Source organism: Triturus cristatus, chromosome 3_2 (assembly GCF_964204655.1).
Source record: "Triturus cristatus chromosome 3_2, aTriCri1.1, whole genome shotgun sequence".
NCBI classification, from domain to species: Eukaryota; Metazoa; Chordata; class Amphibia; order Caudata; family Salamandridae; genus Triturus; species Triturus cristatus.
The window spans coordinates 1,052,000,600-1,052,020,679 of NC_140584.1; the positions used below are offsets into that span (position 1 = coordinate 1,052,000,600).

Here is a 20,080-nt window from a genome sequence, read left to right on the forward strand (position 1 = left end):
GCCTCCGAGAAACAGAGTTCCAATGCAAACTCTTTGGGAGGGGGGGGGGGCTGTAAACGTAACGTTTTGCGTTTTCCTTCTTTGCTGCCTCAACTCGATGTATTAATTATTTGCAACATTTCTATAGCGCAATCATGAGAGTTCGGAATCTGCCACAGAGCGCTGAGGCTTCAATGAGTTACAAATGTGTCCTGGGCACTAGTGCAAGCAGTGAAATGCCACTCGAGTCCAAAGTGGATAATAACAGACAGTCATAGTGGGTTCAGTGGGCCCCTCACATCCCTGGGCCCCAGTACCACTGCACCTGCTGCACTAACGATAGCGCCGCTCCTGTGAGGTGAATATGCAGTGTGCTGGGCCCACCTCGTCAGCGCTTGGGTGTGTTCACAATCAGCTTCTGTAGCGTGTGTTCACACACGTGTCAGGTGAGGGAGAAATGCGGGCGAGGAGCCTCATCATTATGCAACAAATGGAAGGGGCGTGACTGCGAGTGTCACTTTCCAGAGTCACTGGGTCTATAAAAACGAAGGCAATCGTTGTCTCTGCACGGCGCCAGTCAGAGAACACAGCAGCTGAGAGGCCACACACTGTAAAGTCACCCTTCCAGCAGGTAAGAGATTCGCCTTGTCCCTACAGTGACTGAGAGAGAGCAGCGGGGGTTAGAGATTCACCCTCTCTTTGCGGTGTCTGAGAGAGGGCAGTGGGGTAAGAGACTCCCCCTGTCCGTACCCTGTCTGAGAGGTCACCCTGTCTGTACGGTGTCCGAGAGAGAGATGTAACGCTCATCGACCTCCCCCCCCGGCCCCCCCAGGCCCCCAACTGTTGTATATTATATGGTATAGACATATTTCTGTACAGCACTGAATGCAACTCCAGCACCAGTTAAAGGCGCATTGGCCCTGTGCCAGGACTGTACCCGGCTGGCAAGGCATCTCTGTGGGTGGGGTGACGCGGTGCCCGCACACGCCATCTGACTGGCACTGAATCCCGATTTCTTCTGTGACACCGGGTGCAGCATCAGCCCCTGTGTGTACCCCGGGGGTCAGGCTTCCCCCAGCTGTTGGAACAGGCCCTGTTCACCCTCTGGAACGCCCATCACAGGCCCCAAGTGACGGCAGGTAGGCTGCGTCACGGGAGGTCACGACCCTTCTTGGAAAGCAGCCGTGCCCCCCTGCAGTGCGAACCCTGCCAGGCACTGGGGTCAGATGGTGGCGGTGGGGATGCTTGGGGTGCTGGGGATCGAGCGCCCCGCTGTTTCAGAGCCCTTCCTGTGCATGTTGATGCTGAGGGCTGCCGGGGGTAGGTGGGGGTCGGGCCGGCCTTCTCTAACTCTGTTCTTGTCTTTCAGCCATGGGACCCGTGAGAGCTGCCCTCCGGTTGCTGCTGGCACTGGGCTTCTTACAAACAGCAGCAGCTTCTCTCCATGGTAAGACCTTGTTCCTCTTCCCTACAAGCATCAGAGTCGCCCCTGAGTGCTCATTCCCATGGGCGCTTCTCCCTCTCCCTCCCGCCACCCCTTTGGATTTTTCACTTGACCTTTAATGCCTATGCCCCTGCCCTTTGACATTGTCAACAAGCATTGGCATAGCCAATAGGTCTCGCCTTGGGGACCTATTAAGTGTTTAGCCATGCAACACTTGATGTTGTTTCACCAAGGATATTGGGCTGCATAACTAAATACTTATAAGGTCCCAAAAGCAAGACCTATTGGCTATGCCAATGCTTGTTTCTTCATTCTCACAACTAAGAGCACCTTCACTAATGTGATTTCAGGATGTGTGTAATACCAAACCCTCTTTCTTGTGTTTGATTTAATAGACTTTAATGCTCCTCCAGGTATAATGATCTAGGCCACACAGGGATGAACGACAAATGACTTGTCTCTTAGTTCACTTATGGCATTGGTGGCGGGGGAAGGAATATCTTTAATTCCTGTTTAAAAATATCACTCTTAAAAGTATCTCTTAATGCAGCAGTAAAATCTGATGTAATACGTCAAAACGCTTCTGCGTGTTATCCCCTTTGCTGCTAGGCCTTTGCCCCCCCTGTGCTAAGCCTTTTTTGGCTATTTGGGGTAGTGCGCACTTAGGCCCTTGTAACTTTTTGACCACATAAGGTATCCACAACAAATTTGCGTCCTTTTCTTCCAACATCATGGGAATTCTAAAGGTACCAAGGGTTTGTGGATTCCCCTGGAGGGTCCCAGAAATTACCCAAAATACAGCAACAATTTGATTTGTTTGTGAAAAATCGGAAAAATGGGCTGCAATTCAAAGTGTCTGGGATTTTCTCTGCAAATGGTATCAAAAACGGGTTTGTGGGGCTGAAATCACTATTTTCGAAGCTTTTAGGGAATGACAGACTTTTGTCAGAAAACCAACATTTTTTACACAGTTTTGGCATTTTTCTGGGACATAGCCTATTTTTGCAATGTTTTGTGCTTTCAACCTCCTTCCAGTTAATGGTAGAAATGGGTATGAAAGCAATAATGGATCCTGGAAAGCTAAACATTTTAGAAAAGTAGACAAAATTCTGAATTCAGCAAGGGGTCATTTGTGTAGATCCATCCAGGGTTCTGTATAGAAACTAACAGTTAAATATAGGAAAAATTGAAAATTTGTTGAAAAAAACAGCCTTTTGTGTCAACGTTTTCACCTGTAACTTCTCCTAATTATGACAGCTCTTTGAAAGCAATATACCGTTACATCCGCTGGACCTTCCTGGTTGTGGGGATATATAGGACTTGTAGGTTCACCAAGAACCCGGCGAACCCAGAGTAAAAAACTGAGCAGCAATTTGCAATGGTTTTTTATTATGTTCCGGGTATATAGCAATTATTGTGGGAAAATGCAAACATGGAAAAATCGGTATGAAAGACACCTATGTATTTCTGAAATGGGAACAAATTATAGAGTTTAGAAACAGTACATATTTGCACATTTTCGAAATTGGGAATACTCATACTAGCATGAGAATTATCGGTCATTTTTCAAAATGACTTTTTTTTACACATTGTCTTTCATTTGGAAGGCAGAAATGCATCAAAAATCAATAGGTAATAACAGTTGCTTTACAAATCTGAATTACCCAAAGTCTCCCAAAAAAAATGGTACCTCACTTGTGTGGGTAGGCATAGTGCCCACGACAGGAAATGGCTCAAAACCCAACGTGAACACACCTCATTTTCACAATGAAAATGTGCCCTTTTTTTGCGAAGTAGCTATCTGTAGTTTTTTAACACTAGCTCTGCCGGCACCTAGGAAACCTAGCAAACCTATACATTTTTTAAAGCTAGACACCCAGGGGAATCCAGGATGTGGTGACTTGACTGCCTCCCACCAGGTTCTGTTACCCAGAATCCCTTGCAAACCTAAAAAATTGTGAAAAAAACACATTTTCCCCACTTTTATGTGGTGTAAAGTTCTGGAATCTGCATGGATCCACAAATTTCCACCCACCCCACGTTCCTCAAAGTCTTCCGAGAAAAATGGTACCTCACTTGTGTGGGTCAGCCTAGTGCCCGCGACAGGAAAAGGTGCAAAATGCAACGTGGTCACACCTCAATTTCGCAGGGAAACATGTCCCTTTTTTGGCAAAGTGCCTAGCTGTAGTTTTTTAACCTTAGCTCTGCCGGCACCTAGGGAAACCTAGCAAACCTATACATTTTTGAAAACTATACACCCAAGGGAATCCAGGATGGGGAGACATGACTGCCTCCCACCAGGTTTTGTCACCCAGAATCCATTGCAACCCTACAAAATTGTCAAAAAACAAATTTTCCCCACATTTCTGTGGTGGAAAGTTCTGGAATCTGCGTGGATCCACAATTTTCCAACCACCCCGCGTTCCCCAAAGTCTTCCTAGAAAAATGGTACCTCACTTGTGTGGGTCGGCCTAGTGCCCGCGACAGGAAACGGTGCAAAGCGCAACGTGGTCACACCTCAATTTCGCAGTGAAAAATGACCCTTTTTTGGCAAAGTGCCTAGCTGTAGTTTTTGAACCCTAGCTCTGCCGGCACCTTGGAATACCTAGCAAACCTATTCATTTTTGAAAACTAGACATCCAGGGGAATCCAGGTTGGGGTGACTTGACTACCTCTCACCAGGGTCTCTTACCCAGAATCCCTTGCAAACCTAAAAAATTGTCCAAAAAAACCACATTTTCCCCACATTTCTGTGGTGGAAAGTTCTGGAATCTGCGTGGATCCACAAATTTCCACCCACCCCATGTTCCCCAAAATCTTATGAGAAACATGGTACCTCACTTGTGTGGGTCGGCCTAGTGCCGGCGACAGGAAACGGCGCAAAACGCAATGTGGTCACACCTCAATTTCGCAGTGATAAACTGACCCTTTTTTGGCAAAGTGCCTAGCTGTAGTTTGTGAACCCTAGCTCTGCCGGCACCTAGGGAAACCTAGCAAACCTATACATTTTTGAAAACTAGACACCCAGGGGAATCCAGGATGGGGTGACTTGACTGCGTCCCACCAGGGTCTGTTACCAAGAATCCCTTGCAAACCTAATTTCTTTTTTTTTAAAACACATTTTCCCCACATTTTTGTGGTGTAAAGTTCTGGAATCTGCATGGATCCACAAATTTCCACCCACCCCGCGTTCCCCAAAGTCTTTCGAGAAAAATAGTACCTCACTTGTGCGGGTCGGCCTAGTGCCCGCAGCAGGAAACGGCACAAAACGCAACATGGTCACACCTCAATTTCGCAGTGAAAAATTACCCTTTTTTAGCAAAGTGCCTAGCTGAAGTTTTTAAACCCTAGCTCTGCCGGCACCTTGGGAAACCTAGCAAAGCTAAACATTTTTGAAAACTAGACACCTAGGGGAATCCAGGATGGGGTGACTTGACTGCCTCCCACCAGGGTCTGTTACCCAGAATCCCTTGCAAACCTAAAACATTGTCAAAAAAACACATTTTCCCCACATTTCTGTGGTGGAAAGTTATTGAATCTGCGTGGATCCACAAATTTCCACCCACCCCGCATTCCCCAAAGTCTTACAAGAAAAATGGTACCTCACCTGTGCGGGTCGGCCTAGTGCCCGTGGTGCAGTTCAGAACACAAAATCTCCTCCTGAGGTGTCACCCCGCTTCCTATACCACCTGCTCTTCCATTTGTCCACCTCTCCCCATTCCTTAATACCGCGATTATGTCCCTAATCTGCCCTATCCGCCCTGCAGCATTCAGATTCTCTATATCTTTTTCTGTGAAATCCACTCGGTATGGCTTTTGTAAAGCCTTTCCTTTGTCCATGTCAATTCCCATTTCACTCGCTATTTCTGCTAATCTGTCATGTAAATTCTTTGCTCTCCATGTGACACTTTTACAGAGGAACAGCAATTCCTCATCCTGGTAATTTTTCAGCTTTTCTGTGGGGATTGTCCCTACGATCAATTCTTCTAACACCATCCTTAATTTTGCCACATCAATGGTATGAGATTCTTTCTCTTTATCCTGCAAACCCTTCAGCCATTCATTCAATTCTTCGGTAGTTATGCTCACTGATTTCTCTACATTCCCTGGTTCTGTCAATCTCTGAGGTTCTAATATTGTTCCTCCTACAAATCTGTCTCTTTCTATCAAATCAGGATTATAAAATGGGTTATTTGACATATTCAATCCACCTTCCCTCATGGTATGGCTCCACGGATTTTCCCTCGCTTTCATTTGGGGTTGTTCCGCTGGTCTACTGCTCACATACGGAAATGTTAGACCACGCTCACTTTCTTTCTGCTTCTCAAAAATTGGCATGACAGGACCTATGGTCACAGGGACTGTTACTGCTTCCAGATTTTTCGTCAATTCTCTTATTTTCTCTGACATCTAATGTGGTTTTTGCTAATTCCCTAGAATTTTCACTCTCTGCTCTATTTTCCTTTCCCTTTTCCTTAAGAGAATTTCTTCTTCTTACTTCTGGGGTCACAACTTCTGTTTTAATGATTCTCAGAGTCTCCCTCACTGGTGTATCTGCGGTTGGCGTCTCTGGTTCCTGCCTGTACGGAGGTGGACTTTTGTAGAACATATAATCTAGGACATCGTCGTCCGTTTCAACATGATTTCTCTTTTCTAGGCATTTCCTTCCTCCACTTTCTCCTTCTGTTCTAACGGGAAACAATCCTTCAGTCATACTAGCATCTCACCACCTTCTCATTCGGTCACTATGAGTTTCACGATCGTTTGGCCGTCCGAACATATACCGATACCTACTGCCATTTCTCTGTTTCTCTCGCTCATGCATCTCGTCTTCCCACTCTGTTAATGCCTCAAACTGCGTAGGCCTAGGTCGCGGATCTAAGCTCATCATCCTCTCCCGTAAGTTCCTCAATATTGCCAAATTAAAGGACCCATCCTCTGGAAACGCTAAAACTCCGTCTTCCTTTGTATACTTTGCCCAGTTGTCTAACCAGATGCATGTATGGTACCCATATTTCGCAACCATGAAGGATGCGGGGGTTTTCGCTGGGGGAAGTAACTGTCCTTCCCTAGTCACAATCTCTTTGTTTTTCACAAACCAATTCCGCATTTTACTAAATAATGATTTTTTCTTCTTTTCGGGTGAATCATAATACATTTTCTTTTCTTTCGTGAACCCTTTTTAATCCTCCCTGCCACAGTACGATCTTTTGTCCAATAGCAACGCGACTCTTACTCATGCACCAATCCTGGCGCGTCTACGTCACTGTCACAATTTCCAATCCTTGCGCGACTCACACTAACGCACCAATCCTGGAGCGTCTACGTCACTGACTAACTGTCCAATGCCAGCGCGGTCCACCTGACGTCAACAGTCGCTGCAGCAGCTCCTGCTCCTGTCTCCTGTCTACAGTCTACCCCTCCTTTACTAGACTACTCTGTAGACTTTGTTTCGATTTTACAATACTTGTTAGTTACAACATACAAACATCTCCATTGTCTGCTCCGCTAACCACAGAATAGCAAAAGACCTTTCCCACGAGAATTCTGTCTTCCCGAGTGCAGCGCTTGCCTCTGCCCTACTACAGAATCATTACGTCCATTGGCAAAGTAGCACATCCCTCTACTTCACCCCTCTTTCAAGCATCAATTAACTGTTTTCTCCGGTATTAAAACACATAGGTGGAAACGCAATGCTCCTGAGAAATAAACCCAGAGTTCCGCAATTAATCCGAATGCTATTTCATTCACGCACTTTCACAAAAGAAAATACCGTTCATTCACACAGAATCCTGCTTTCCCGAGTACAGCGAACAGTCTGTCCTACTACAGAATTATAACATACGTTAACAAAGCAGCGCTTACCTCTACTCTGTCCTTCTAACAAGCTCAGAGAACACCTGCTACCTTTCAGTGATGAGCGTTATCGGCATACCAATTGGTTTCCTGGTACCTAAGACCAAAATTTCACAGGTAACTCTTTGCTATCATATGCACTTCTCTCACACAAAAATTTTCTCTAATGGCAACACACAGCGATGTCACCGAATCGAACCCAGACAATGCGACGCGCAACTTCAATTTTCACTCGTTTTCCTGTGTACCTACGGGCAACCACAATCCCGTCTTTCCCGAGAACAGCGCTTACCTCTGCCCTACTACGGAACTGTCACCGACTTCTTACATCCCAGAAGTCGTACAGACGACATAGAACTCAATACCTGAGAGAAGCAGCAGAGAGCAGCAGAGAGCAGCAGAGCTCCAGTGAGCCGCCACAGCAGTAGTGAGGTGTGAGCCGTGTGTGCGGCAGCAGCAGCCACAGCGGCCACGAGCGGTTTGAGCTGTTCTGAAAAACGCCGACCGGGTGTTCCAGTCTCCAATCTCCGGGGGACTTTGAAGTGGACCAAGTCCCGAGTGGCATCCCCTGAGCAGCGTGCACTGTGCAGTGTGCAGCGAATGAGCGGACGAGTGGACGGGCGGGAATACCCGGGAGTCCCGTGAGTGCAGCGGTGGCGCTAATTGTTGGGACTTGGTGGGACTTGTTAAGACGCAATTTCCTGCGGTTCTGTCTTCAGACTCCTCGGACTTGGCCATTGTCACTGCCATTGCTGCTGTGGCTGGTTTCACAGTGGGAGAGGTGTTCCCCCCTCCCGTTTCTATCTGGTGAGCGGTGCAGCTAGATTGAGGCAGGAGTCATATCGCCTTCTCCCTGCATGTTGGCTGGTCAAGGTGGGTTTGTGGGGGCTGTTTGGAGGATCAACCACTGGAATTGGAATTGGAATTGACCAGCTGAATGAATATCTATATGATCCGCATGATCTGCGTGATCTGTCTGGACTGTCTGGTTGACTGAATTGCTTAACGCCACTTCTGGAGCAAGTTTGTCGTGCTTTCTCTTGCGGAGCATTGGGGGGTAATTACATTGCCTAAACACGGTTTTTGGAGCCAATTTGCCGCACTTTGGACTCGCGGAGCACTTGGGGGATATTACCTGTGTGTTCTTGCTGCCTGGTCCCCCCCGCCGTCGCACTCTATACCGCGACCGCAGAGCGGGGGGACTACAGGCCCCACAATCCTTTGTGGCTCCGCCCCCCCTGACACCAGCGCCCATGCCCGGAGGCGCAGAAAAGGAGTGGCACTTCTCCCGAGATGCGGGATCGCGTGCGGGGGCTAAGCCCGGGCAAAGGGCGGGCCCTCTGTGGCCCTCAGAGGCTGAAGTAGGCTGGGCTGGGCCTACTAATTTATATTTTTATTTTATTTGTATTGAACTCCTTCATTTGCTTAGTGTTACATATTTCGCGTTGTATTATGACGGTGTAAACATTGTCTCTCTGACCAGGAACTTACCGTAACTTACCTCCAAATATTCAATCTTTTATTGATTCACTGTTATTAATTGTATTCATCGGGGTCACGGTCTCTCCTGCTCTCCACGTATAAGGATGACGGCTAAAAAGTTACGTTCGGGGAGACAATTGGGGGGAAGGTCTTGCATGAAGACAAGATCCAACCCCCTTAGAAACAAGGCTGCCAGTAATTTGTTATTAAAGGGTCAATGCCAGCTGCTGCAATTGTGGGACAAACCCAAGGATAAGGAATTGTTAAATGTTGCAAATAAAGCCTTTGACATACCTTCTCCATCTGGCACAGCCCTTATGGTGCTCAAGAAGGTCCTTCCTTTGGTGAATGAAGAATATTCGGGCTCCCTGATTATTGAGGAATCTTGCCCAGCGCCCCCTGAAATGACTGGTGACATTAAGTGTTCTGCTTCCAATTCTGAGGGTGGGCAACAAAATAATGTGTCTGCAAACCATAAAGTGTTTTTATCCAATGATCCCATGGGAGGTTTACACCCAAAGGTGGACGGTAAGGGGGACTCACAGTTGTCGAGTATTGACCTGGAGCTTTGTGGTCGATACCTAGCTGATGGTACTCTGAAATTATCTGAAGCTATTAAGTCCCCGATCCACGCTACTCCATCTGGTCTTCTGCTTTATAGCAGTACCCCCTCTTTAAAATCGTTAGATATTTCCTCACAGTATAACATCTTAAAGAGCCCACTGTTTAATATATCTGGCATTGGTCCCATGGGTCCTCCAGGTTTTGATAAATCGGAAACACCGATTTCTGAATCCCTGATTGCATTGGAACATTTGCTGGCATCTATTTTACAGTTATTGGGTAAATTTGTGGGAAGCTCTGATTGTATTTTGAAATCAGTCACTCAGATACTAAATGTCTTACTGTTAAAGCTCCCGGAAAAGGTTCCTGACTTAGTTCCTAAGGCAGGATTGCAGGGGCCTGAGTCGGGTAGTGACCATCCAGCTGGAAATGTTAATTCAGTTCAAAATAAACCTGTGGCTATTCTTAAAAATGAGCAATCTTTAGTACCCACACTTCCCGTATCTAACTGTGTAAGGAATTCTGACCTCGAAATTGAAGAAGAAAGTGTTGATGTTACCGCTCCAAAATCTGAAAAAGAGCTATTCCCAATTTTTGTACCTGAAATGAAGGGGATAGGGGGGGAAGAAAAAGAAAAAACTGGAAAACAAAGAAAGAACAAAGGAAAAAAGAGGAAACCAATCCGCAGATACAGGAAGAAAAGGCAGAGACAAATAATGTTTGAGGATTCCCAAGTCCCTGATATCAATGAACCTATCACTGGAGAATCTGTGAATGGGTCCTTGAGTCAGGAAGCGGCCACTCATCCTTCCGATAATTTGAATCCCTCTGCATTAGGCATTAAAATTTCTTCCAATTGTTCAGTCTCTCCTGTGGGAGGCCCCCTATTAGATGTAGCAGGATTGACGATCCCTCTCCCCGTAGCAGAGATGACTAGGTCAGTCCCTATTGTATCTGTGGCTCTTAATCCTTCTGCTCCTACTTTTCATGCCTCTGGTGATGGCGTTGTATGGCCTCATCATCTGCCTATAAAAGTACCAGAAGTTTTTGTAGATACATTGACTGTGGATTTTCTATCGTTATTTGATTTTGATCTGCCTTTAAATAGAGCATGGTTACTTAAGTATTTCAAAGACATAGAGAGTCAAAAGTTAATCCAATCTAACGATATTGATTTAGTCTCCATATCAGGAACAGTTGCCGTGCCCTATGTCAGGGTAAAGTTCTATTCCAAACTTATAGTAAATCTTATATTGCAACAGGCTGAGAACTTCCAGTGTAGGGGAATTGATGTATTACCTGTTTTGTCTTCTGGAAGAGATAGTTTCCCTTATAATAGACTCTCTCAGCAGGGCACTGGCCAAGATGGTCCCCCTCCCTCATTTGATGATTTAAAGATTTGGGTTTCGAAAAGCACACGTTTGGTGACGCATGTAATGCCTGCCCTGTTAATTCAGAACACCCTCCCAATAGAAGATAACCAGCTGTGGAATTGGCTGCCCGGTGCTTTGTCTAGTAAATCCATAGACAACCCCAAACTTTTTCAACATCTTTAGCAGTAATTTAAAAGTTCTCTCTTGGAACGCTGCCGGGATAAATAATAGTCCCGAGAAATTACAGTACTTGTTCTCTCTGAACGCTAGTGTGATTTGCATCCAAGAGACTTGGTGTGCTAGTAGATTGTGTGCAGGGAGAGATTATTTTGTCCTTGAGGCAATGGCCTCTCCTTCGAAGAAAGGGCATGCAAAAGGGGGAATTGCGTGCCTTCTGTCCAATAGATTAAAATGGAACTTCACCCATTATGCTGACCCAAGCAACCTCTTTCAGGCGGTGACCCTTTGTAGTCTAACCAGTATGGGAAACAATAATCCTCTGGTAATAATAAACGCATACATCCCCCCGGATGAATGTTTTAATATTCTATTGAAGCAAGTCTTTTCGTACATTAAACAGATTAAAGAGTTAGAACCTCTCCCCATGTGTTGTTAGTAAGTGATTTTAATTGTAAAGTTTCTAACTCTAGCTTAGAGCTATTTAGAAACAAATTTAAAGAAGAAGCCTATCTTATTCCTCAATCTCTCTTCCCTAATAAAATTAAAACTAATAAGAGAGGGAAGCTGTTGCTAGAAGAACTTTCAGCGGCGGAGGGGTTAATAGTGAACGGTAGGCTTCCCTCTGATGTCCCTGCAAAATATACTCATAGATCCTCCCAAAGTGAGTCAATTCTGGACTATGTAATCACCGACTATTGTATTTTCCCCTTAGTGAAGGATCTGGTGGTCTCTCCGACATCATTTAGTGACCACAATGTGATTACTATAAGCCTCTCATTACAACCTTCTAATTCCGATTCATGGTCCCTTAACAGTGATGTAGTTAACTTTCATAAGGACTCTGGAAGATGTTTTTGGAACTTTAAAGCCAAGAACGGCCTGGAGTGTATTCTAGGTAAAACAATTCTAGAACTGAATGATTGGCAGGGTTCTGAAATAATTCACTTTGAGAATTTTATGAAGGAGGTCATCCGTGTTGCCAAAAGGTCTAGCTCTTCTGTAAAAAAGATTTATGTTTCTAGACCGATTACCCTCCTAAATAAGGAAATAAATAAATTAGTGCGGGAGCAATTTTTGCGTAGATCTATTGAAATAAATAATAAAATATACCTGTTAAAAAGAAGGAGAAGCAGAATTAGGAAGAAACTTAAAAAAGAAAAAGAAGATTCACTCTGGATAAGTCTACGGGAGGCCGCAGTTCATGGCAAAGTTAGACAATTCTGGTCACTCATTGGGGAGGGTTGTGGAGTAAGAGTTAGCCCCCTCCCTATTCCCATTGCTGAATTGTCATGGGTCACTTTCATTTTCAACCTGTATGCTGGGAACGGCGTAAGGGTAGAATGTAAGGGGTCTACTAAAGAAGATGAGTTTTCTATTGACGCCCCTTCGGAGAAAACCATTGAAATGGCCATTAAGCACTTGCGTTCCTCTGGAGGAATGGGGCCTGATGAACTTCCCATATCGGTATTGAAGCAGGACCCTGTTTTATGGAGCAAGATTCTTTTTCCATTATATAGATCTTGCTTCATTAGTAAAACTGTGCCCTCTTCTTGGAAGGGGAGCATATTGGTTCGATTATTCAAGAAGGGCGATAGGGATAAGCCAATGAATTATCGCCAGATAGCCCTTCTCGATGCCATTGGAAAAGTCTTTTCCAAATGTCTCCTATCGCTAATTACTGATTGGGTTGATGCGAATCAGATATTACCCCTTGAACAAACCGGCTTCCGTAAGGGGCATGGTACATTGGATAACCTCACAGCCCTTCAGGTTATTTCGGACAAATATATAAGAGTTCGGGGAGGAAGAGTGTATGCGGCTTTCATTGATTTCTCCACAGCATTCGACAAAGTTGATCGTCCCTTGCTGTGGAGAAAGCTATCTGACTTGGGCATGCCCCCTCTTCTATTAGATCTGGTGCGGTCTTTACACACGGACACTTGGTGCCGAGTGTTACAAGGTGGAGAAAGGGGTTTATCGCGGGTTATTCCCTCCATTAATGGATTAAAACAGGGTTGTCTACTGGCCCCATTACTGTTCTCCCTGTACATTGCTGACCTTCCAGCTTCGCTTTCATCTTGTGTTGGCATAGCCCCGGTAGTGGGGGGATCTTCTATTTCCTGCCTCCTATATGCAGACGACATCCTTATCCTAGATTTAACACCTAAGGGATTAGCTAATCGTCTGCAGGCTTTACATCTTTTTGCAGAGACCCACTACATGAGGATAAATGCCACAAAAAGCAAAATTATGTGCATTACAGGGAAGAAAAAATCTAAATCAGAGAATTTTGGTTGGTCAGTTGGTGGTCAGAAATTGGAGGTGGTTAAGACATATACCTTCTTAGGAAAAATAATTTCTGCCAACCTGAGCGAGAAGCCTCATATCGATAATAATTCCCGTAAAGCCCTGTCCCAAGGCAAAAGTCTGAGCGCCCTTTATTCCGCCACAGGGAGAAGACACTTTGCTTGTTTACTGGAGGTCTATAGGACAAAAATTCCATCAACCCTTTTGTACGGAATGGAACTGGTTGACTTAAAGCACTGGGGTTTTCTACAGACGGTAGAAGGAAAATTATTAAGGTCTATAACTTCTCTCAACCCCGCCTGTTCTGTGGCTGCCTGTAGACTTGAATTCGGTCTCCGTAGTAGTTGGGTGCAGGGCCTGTCCGCTCTAGTACGATGGGTTGCCAGCCTGGCTAGAGGAGAAACAGGAACTTTGAGATCCCTTCTCAAGGGGGAATTGTTGGGTAGCTTAAGAGAGTACTCCCTAATTGTTAACAACTTTAGAAAGGCTGTGGCACTTCTTGAATTGGAAGAGAGTACCCTTTTTACTATTTCCCCTTCCCAGCTAAAATCTCTTTTGAAACAGGCTTCTTGGGCTCTTTGCTTCACGTTGGACAAGAAGTCCATGCTAGTAAAGAGGGGAGGTGATCTCCTTGCAAACACATACTCAATGAAGCTTGCCCAACCCTATGTCACCTGGAATCTACCACATGGTGTTCGGAGATTTGGGTTCCTCCTAAGGCAGGACTTGCCGCACCTAAATACTCTTTTGGCAAAATGGCATGGGTCCTCTCCCACATGTAACTTTTGTAATATGTCTGCTCAGAATCGTTCTCATGTACTGTTTATATGTCCTGCATTGCGTCCACTTCGTTCGAAGTGGTTAAGATCAATATGCTTGCAATTCGGTATCCTCAATGTGAATTCTTTTTTGCAGGCCTTATATACTCCTCCAAATGAAATGTTTTGCTTCAATATTTTTAACTTTTTTAAAGGTTTTTTAGCTATTTATTGATGAAATATGGAGGTATGTGTCGCTGATTATCTTGTTCAGTGGAAAATGTTGTAGTTGTCATTTTTACTTTGAGAATGTGTATTTGTATTTGTGTATCTTGTTTTATGTGGACCTCTTCGGAGTGCCAAAACATAATAAAATTGATTGATTGATTGATTGAACTCAATACAACTTCAACATGTAGTGTTAATACATACATCAATACCAATCAATAATCGATAAGCTATATATACATGCCAAATCATCAAACCAAAACAATAAAAAACATCATTCTGCTACCAAGAAAACTGGTGCAGTTCAGAACACAAAATCTCCTCCTGCTTCCACGGACGGAATGATTCCGCAGTCACACACACATACACACATCACACGCTGGTGGGGTCCATAACACAACATTCATTCACATCAAACCATCCGTGCCTTTACAGAGGAGATATATACCCAGATCCTGAACTACAGCTATTCACTTCGGATAGAGGAAAACACATCTATTGACTTACTCTAACAGTTCCTCCATCCGGGAGGTCGAATAGATCATTTTAGTTGGTTTGGAATTTGATGGAAAACACTTTAATTCTCATATTTAATCAATAGAAATATTACAAGAAATAATCACCCGACACAATTCTTCAAATAATGTTTTTCTTCATCTAATTAATTTGCAAGTTAAATCCTAGCAATGCCATATTATCTTTTGTCATATTTACCTATTCTGGCTATTTGTCGGTTTCTAAGTCAGCACCAGTCCTCAGAATGATCATCAGTATTCTAACGTCCCGTCCTCTTCTTTCAGCATGGGGGTGTCGCATAGAGTAGCATCGATCAGGGTGCGTCTCAAGCTCTAAGGGTGATGACCTCCTTTCCCTCTCTAGACTACTAATATTTATACCAAAATTTACATATAATAGTATCATTTTCTTTATTTCCAGGCCGTTGATTGGCTGAATTCAGCCTCATCCAAATAAATTAAGCAACATTTTCCAATTTTCTCATACGGATGATGAATAAACTAGGCGCATGGGAAAGGATGTTCCCAGGTCAGAAAAGTATCAGTCTATTGTGAATAGGTCGCTTTTGGTTCCCAAATGGCAACAATTGCTTCATGTTCAGGGACATTGGCATTTCGCCCAGAGTAGTCTTCATGGACCTGGTCTGATAGTTCATGGCAGGGACACAATGAAGTCGGTGCAGGCGCCTTCTTCCATTGTTCAGTTATGAAGTCATGTACTTTAGTGAGAATTCAGTCGGCAGCCATCTTTTAGTAGGCCGAAATAGTCAACTTAAGTAAAGAAAACACAAAATCGTAATTAATACATAGAAATGAATTAAACAGTGTTATTCCCTTACTAATACCCTTATGTGTATGCATTTATCTAGCCATATGCAACATTTAAAGCCGTTAATGCTGGTTTATTTAGGCGCAAATCACATTAACACTGCTTAAGCTAAACATATAGATTTAATACGCGTTCACTTATTATTTTAGCCATGCAAATGCATTCCCACGTGTATTTTCTTTGTTGATAAGGTTGAGTTAGTTCCATCACATCAATCAATTAATTATTAGAATTAATTATTAATCATTTTAATATAAACTTATATAAATGGATTGGGTATACTTAAAAAATTCTATTTTTCCCGCTCCATCACCCACGTCAGGAAACGGCGCAAAACGCAACGTGGTCACACCTCAATTTCGCAGTGAAAAATGAACCTTTTTTGGCAAAGTGCCTGGCTGTAGTTTGTGAACCCTAGCTCTGCCGGCACCTAGGGAAACCTAGCAAACCTATACATTTTTTAAATCTAGACACCCATGGGGAATCCAGCATGGGGTGACTTGACTGCCTCCCACCAGGTTTTGTTACCCAGAATCCCTTGCAAACCTAAAAAATTGTGAAAAGAAACACATTTTCCCCACATTTCTGTGGTGGAAAGTTCTGGAATCTGCGTGGATCCACAAATTTCCACCCACACCGCGTTCCTCAAAGACTTCTGAGAAAAATGGTACCTCACTTGTGTGGGTCGGCCTAGTGCCCGCGACAGGAAATGGTGCAAAATGCAACGTGGTCATACCTCAATTTCGCAGTGAAAAATAACCCTTTTTTGGCAAAGTGCCTAGCTGTAGTTTTTGAACCATAGGTCTGCCGCCACCTAGGCAAACCTAGCAAACCTATACATTTTCGAAAAATAGACACCAAGGGGAATCCAGGATGGGGTGACTTAGCTGCCTCCCACCAGGTTCTGTTACCCAGAATCCCTTGCAAACCTAAAAAATTGTAAAACAAAACACATTTCCCCCACATTTCTGTGGTGGAAAGTTCTGGAATCTGCGTGGATCTACAAATTTTCACCCACCCCGCGTTCCCCAAAGTCTTACGAGAAAAATGGTACCTCACTTGTGTGGGTTGGCCTGGTGCCCGCGACAGGAAACAGCACAAAACGCAATGTAGTCACAGCTCAATTTTTCAGTGAAAAATGGCCCTTTTTTGGCAAAGTGCCTGGCTGTAGTTTGTGAACCCTAGCTCTGCCGGCACCTAGGGAAACTTACCAAACCCACACATTTCTGAAAACTAGACACCCGGGGGCTTCCAAGGAGCTATGGCTTGCGTGGATCCCCCAACGTTTCCTTACCCAGAATCCCCTGCAAACCTCAATTTTAGCTGAATAAATCACATTTTTCACACATTATTGTGTGGGAAAGTTGTGGCATCACACAAATTTCCCACCACCCAGCGTTCCACCAGGTCTCCTGATAAAAATGGTGCCTCACTTGTGTGGGAGGCCCAAGTACCCGCGACAGGCAAGGGCCCAAAACATTTTTTGATAGGCAATGTTGATGTCGCCTCATTACGTTTTGGGCCCTTGCCTGTCGCGGGTACTTGGGCCTCCCACACAAGTGAGGCACCATTTTTATTGGGAGACCTGGGGGAACCCTGGGTGGTGGGAAATTTGTGTGAGCCCGGTGATGCCACAACTTTCCCACACAATAATGTGTGAAAAAAGTGATTTTATAAGCTAAAATTGAGGTTTGCAGAGGATTCTGGGTAAGGAAACGTTGGGGGATCCATGCAAGCCATACCTCCCTGGAAGCCCCCGGATGTCTGGTTTTCAGAAATGTGTGGGTTTGGTAGGTTTCCCAAGATGGCCGCCGAGCACGGGGCCAAAAACCCAGGTGACCCCCCTTGCAAAACCAGGTGGTTTTGAGATAGGCAATTTTGATGTCGTCTCACTATGTTTTGGGCCCTTGCCTGTGGCGGGTACTTGGACCTCCCACACAAGTGAGGCACCATTTTTATCGGGAGACCTGGGGGAACACTGGGTGGTGGGAAATTTCTTTGAGCCCGGTGATGCCACAACTTTCCCACACAAAAATGTGTGAAAAAAGGGATTTTTTCAGCTAAAATTGAGGTTTGCCGGGGATTCTGGGTAAGGAAACGTTGGGGATCCACGCAAGCCATACCTCCCCGGAAGCCCCCGAGTGTCTAGTTTTCAGAAATGTGTGGGTTTGGTAAGTTTCCCTAGATATCTGCCGAGCTCCGGGCCAAAAACTCTTGGGATCCCCCATGCATGACCAGGTTGGTTTGTAGGTTTTTGGCCCTTGCCTGTTGCGGGTCCTTGACCCACCCAGGCAAGTGAGGTACAATTTTTGTCAGGAGACCTGGGGGAACCCTGCATGGGAGGAAATTTGTGAAACTACCCAGATTCCAGAACTTTCCCACACAGAAATTTGCGAAAAAAGTAAATATTTAGGCAAAATTTGAGGTTTCCAAGGGATTCTAGATAGGAAAATGATGGGGGACCCATGCAAGCCATACCTCGCTGGACTCCCCCGGGTGTCCAGTTTCCATAAATGTTTGGGTTTGGTAGTTTTCCAAGATGGCCGCCGAGCCCGGGGACAAAAACCCAGGTGACCCCCCTTGGAAAACCAGGTTGTTTTGTGATAGGTCATTTTGATATCGCCTCAATAGGTTTTGGGCCCTTGCCTGTCTCGGGTACTTGACCTACCCACGCGAGTGAGGTATCATTTTTATCGGGAGACCTGGAGAAATGCTGGGTGTGAGGAAATTTGTGGATCCACGTAGATTCCAGAACTTTCCCACACAGAACTTTGAGAAAAAAGTGCATTTTCCAGCTAAATTTGAGGTTTGCAGAGGATTGTGGGTAGGAAAACCTTAGGGAACCCACGCAAGCCATACCTTGCTGACTTCCCCGGGTGTCTAGCTTTCCGAAATATGTGGGTTTGGTAGGTTTCCCTATGTGCCGGCTGCGCTAGGTCCCAAAATCCACAGGTAGGCATATTGCTAAAAACAACTCCGTACCTAGTCGGCTTTCTGCCTCCCACGGAGGATACCGGGGGGAGGGGGTTGCCCTGATATGCCCCCAATGGGGGCAGAAACACTGTGGCTATTTTTTTGGGGGGTGGGGGCATTGGTATGCCCATTCTGGGCAGCAGCCACCCCACGGGTAAAAAAAGCCAGCGTAATCGTTGGCGTCTAGTGGGCTTTTTGCCCCACCAGGGGAGCTGATTGAGGGCTACTGCCCCTATCTGCCCCCCAGGGAGGGCAGAAAGTCCACTAGATGCCAGGGAGTTTTTGGGCAAATTTTAATTAGGGTGGGGGCTGCCCAAAACGGGCATGCCAATGCCCCCACCCTAATTAAAATTTGCCTAAAAAAATCCCTGGCGTCAAGTGGGCTTTTTGCCCCCCGGAGGGGCAGATTGGGGGCTACTGCCCACCTGTCCACCAGGGGGGGCAGGAAGGCTGTAATTTTTGCAGGAAAGGGGTGGGGGCATGGGGCAACCACCACCCTAATTTAAATTTGCCACAAAAAAAATCCCTGGCGTCTAGTGGGCTTTTTGCCCCTCTGGCGGGGCAGATTGGGGGCTAATGTCCCGTCTGTCCCCAGGGGGGCAGGAAAGCTGTAATTTTTGCCGGGAAGGGGTGGGGGCATGGGCATGCCCATTTTGGAAGCCCCCACCCGAATTCAAATTTGCCCCAGAAAAATACCTGGCGTCTAGTGGGCTTTTTGCCCCCCCGGCGGGGCAGATTGGGGGCTAATGCCCCATCTGTCCCCCGGGGGGGCAGGAAGGCTGTAATTTTTGCAGGAAGGAGGTGGGGGCAAGGGCATGCCCGTTTTGGGCAACCCCCACTCTAATTTAAATTTGCCACAAGAAAATCCCTGGCATCTAGTGGGAATTTTGCCCCCCTGGCGGGGCAGAAAGTCCACTAGACGCAAGGGTTTTTTGCATCTAGGGGGCTTTTTGCCCCCTCCCCCGGGGGAGCAGATTGGGGGTTACTGCCCCATCTGCCCCCCCAGGGGGGCAGGAAGGCTATTATTTTTGTGGGCGGGTGGGTTGGGGCATGGGCATGCCCGTTGGCTAATGCCCCATCTGCCCGCCAGGGGGGGGCAGAAAGTCCACTAGACGCCAAGTAGTTTTTTGGGCAAATTTTAATTAGGGTGGGGGCTGCCCAAAACAGGCATGCCAATGCCCCCACCCTAATTAAAATTTGTCAAAAAAATCCCTGGCGTCTTGTGGGCTTTTTGCCCCTCGGGGGGCAGATTGGGGGCTACTGCCCCATCTGCCCCCCAGGGGGGCAGGAAGGCTGTTATTTTTGAGGAGGAGGGGGTGGAGGCATGGGCATGCCTGTTTTGGGAGCCCCCACCCTAATTCAAATTTGCCCCAAAAGAAACCCTGGTGTCTAGGGGGCTTTTTGCCCCCCCGGCAGGGCAGATTGGCGGCTAATGCCCCCATCTGCCCCCCAGGGGGGCAGAAAGTCTACTAGACGCCAGGGAGTTTTTTGGGCAAATTTTAATTAGGGTGGGGACTGCCCAAAACAGGTATGCCAATGCCCCCACCCTAATTAAATTTTGTCAAAAAAATCCCTGGCGTCTAGTGGGCTTT

At 45.9% G+C, this 20,080-nt stretch overlaps 1 protein-coding gene across 3 annotated transcripts in view; it reads left to right on the forward strand.

The window, feature by feature from the left end:
* The first annotated feature begins 525 nt into the window (after positions 1 to 525).
* Positions 526 to 20,080, forward strand: part of LOC146859096 (eosinophil peroxidase-like) — a 306,952-nt gene continuing 287,397 nt past the window's right edge. Inside the window, exons 1-2 of one of the 3 annotated variants that reach the window (XM_085649750.1) lie at positions 526 to 610; positions 1,349 to 1,426. In XM_085649750.1, the coding sequence (XP_085505876.1) occupies positions 1,351 to 1,426 (76 nt within the window). In that variant the 5' untranslated portion in view covers positions 526 to 610; positions 1,349 to 1,350. The remainder of the gene's footprint in view (positions 611 to 1,348; positions 1,427 to 20,080) is intronic. The other 2 variants (XM_085649749.1, XM_085649751.1) reach the window with 2 other exon arrangements.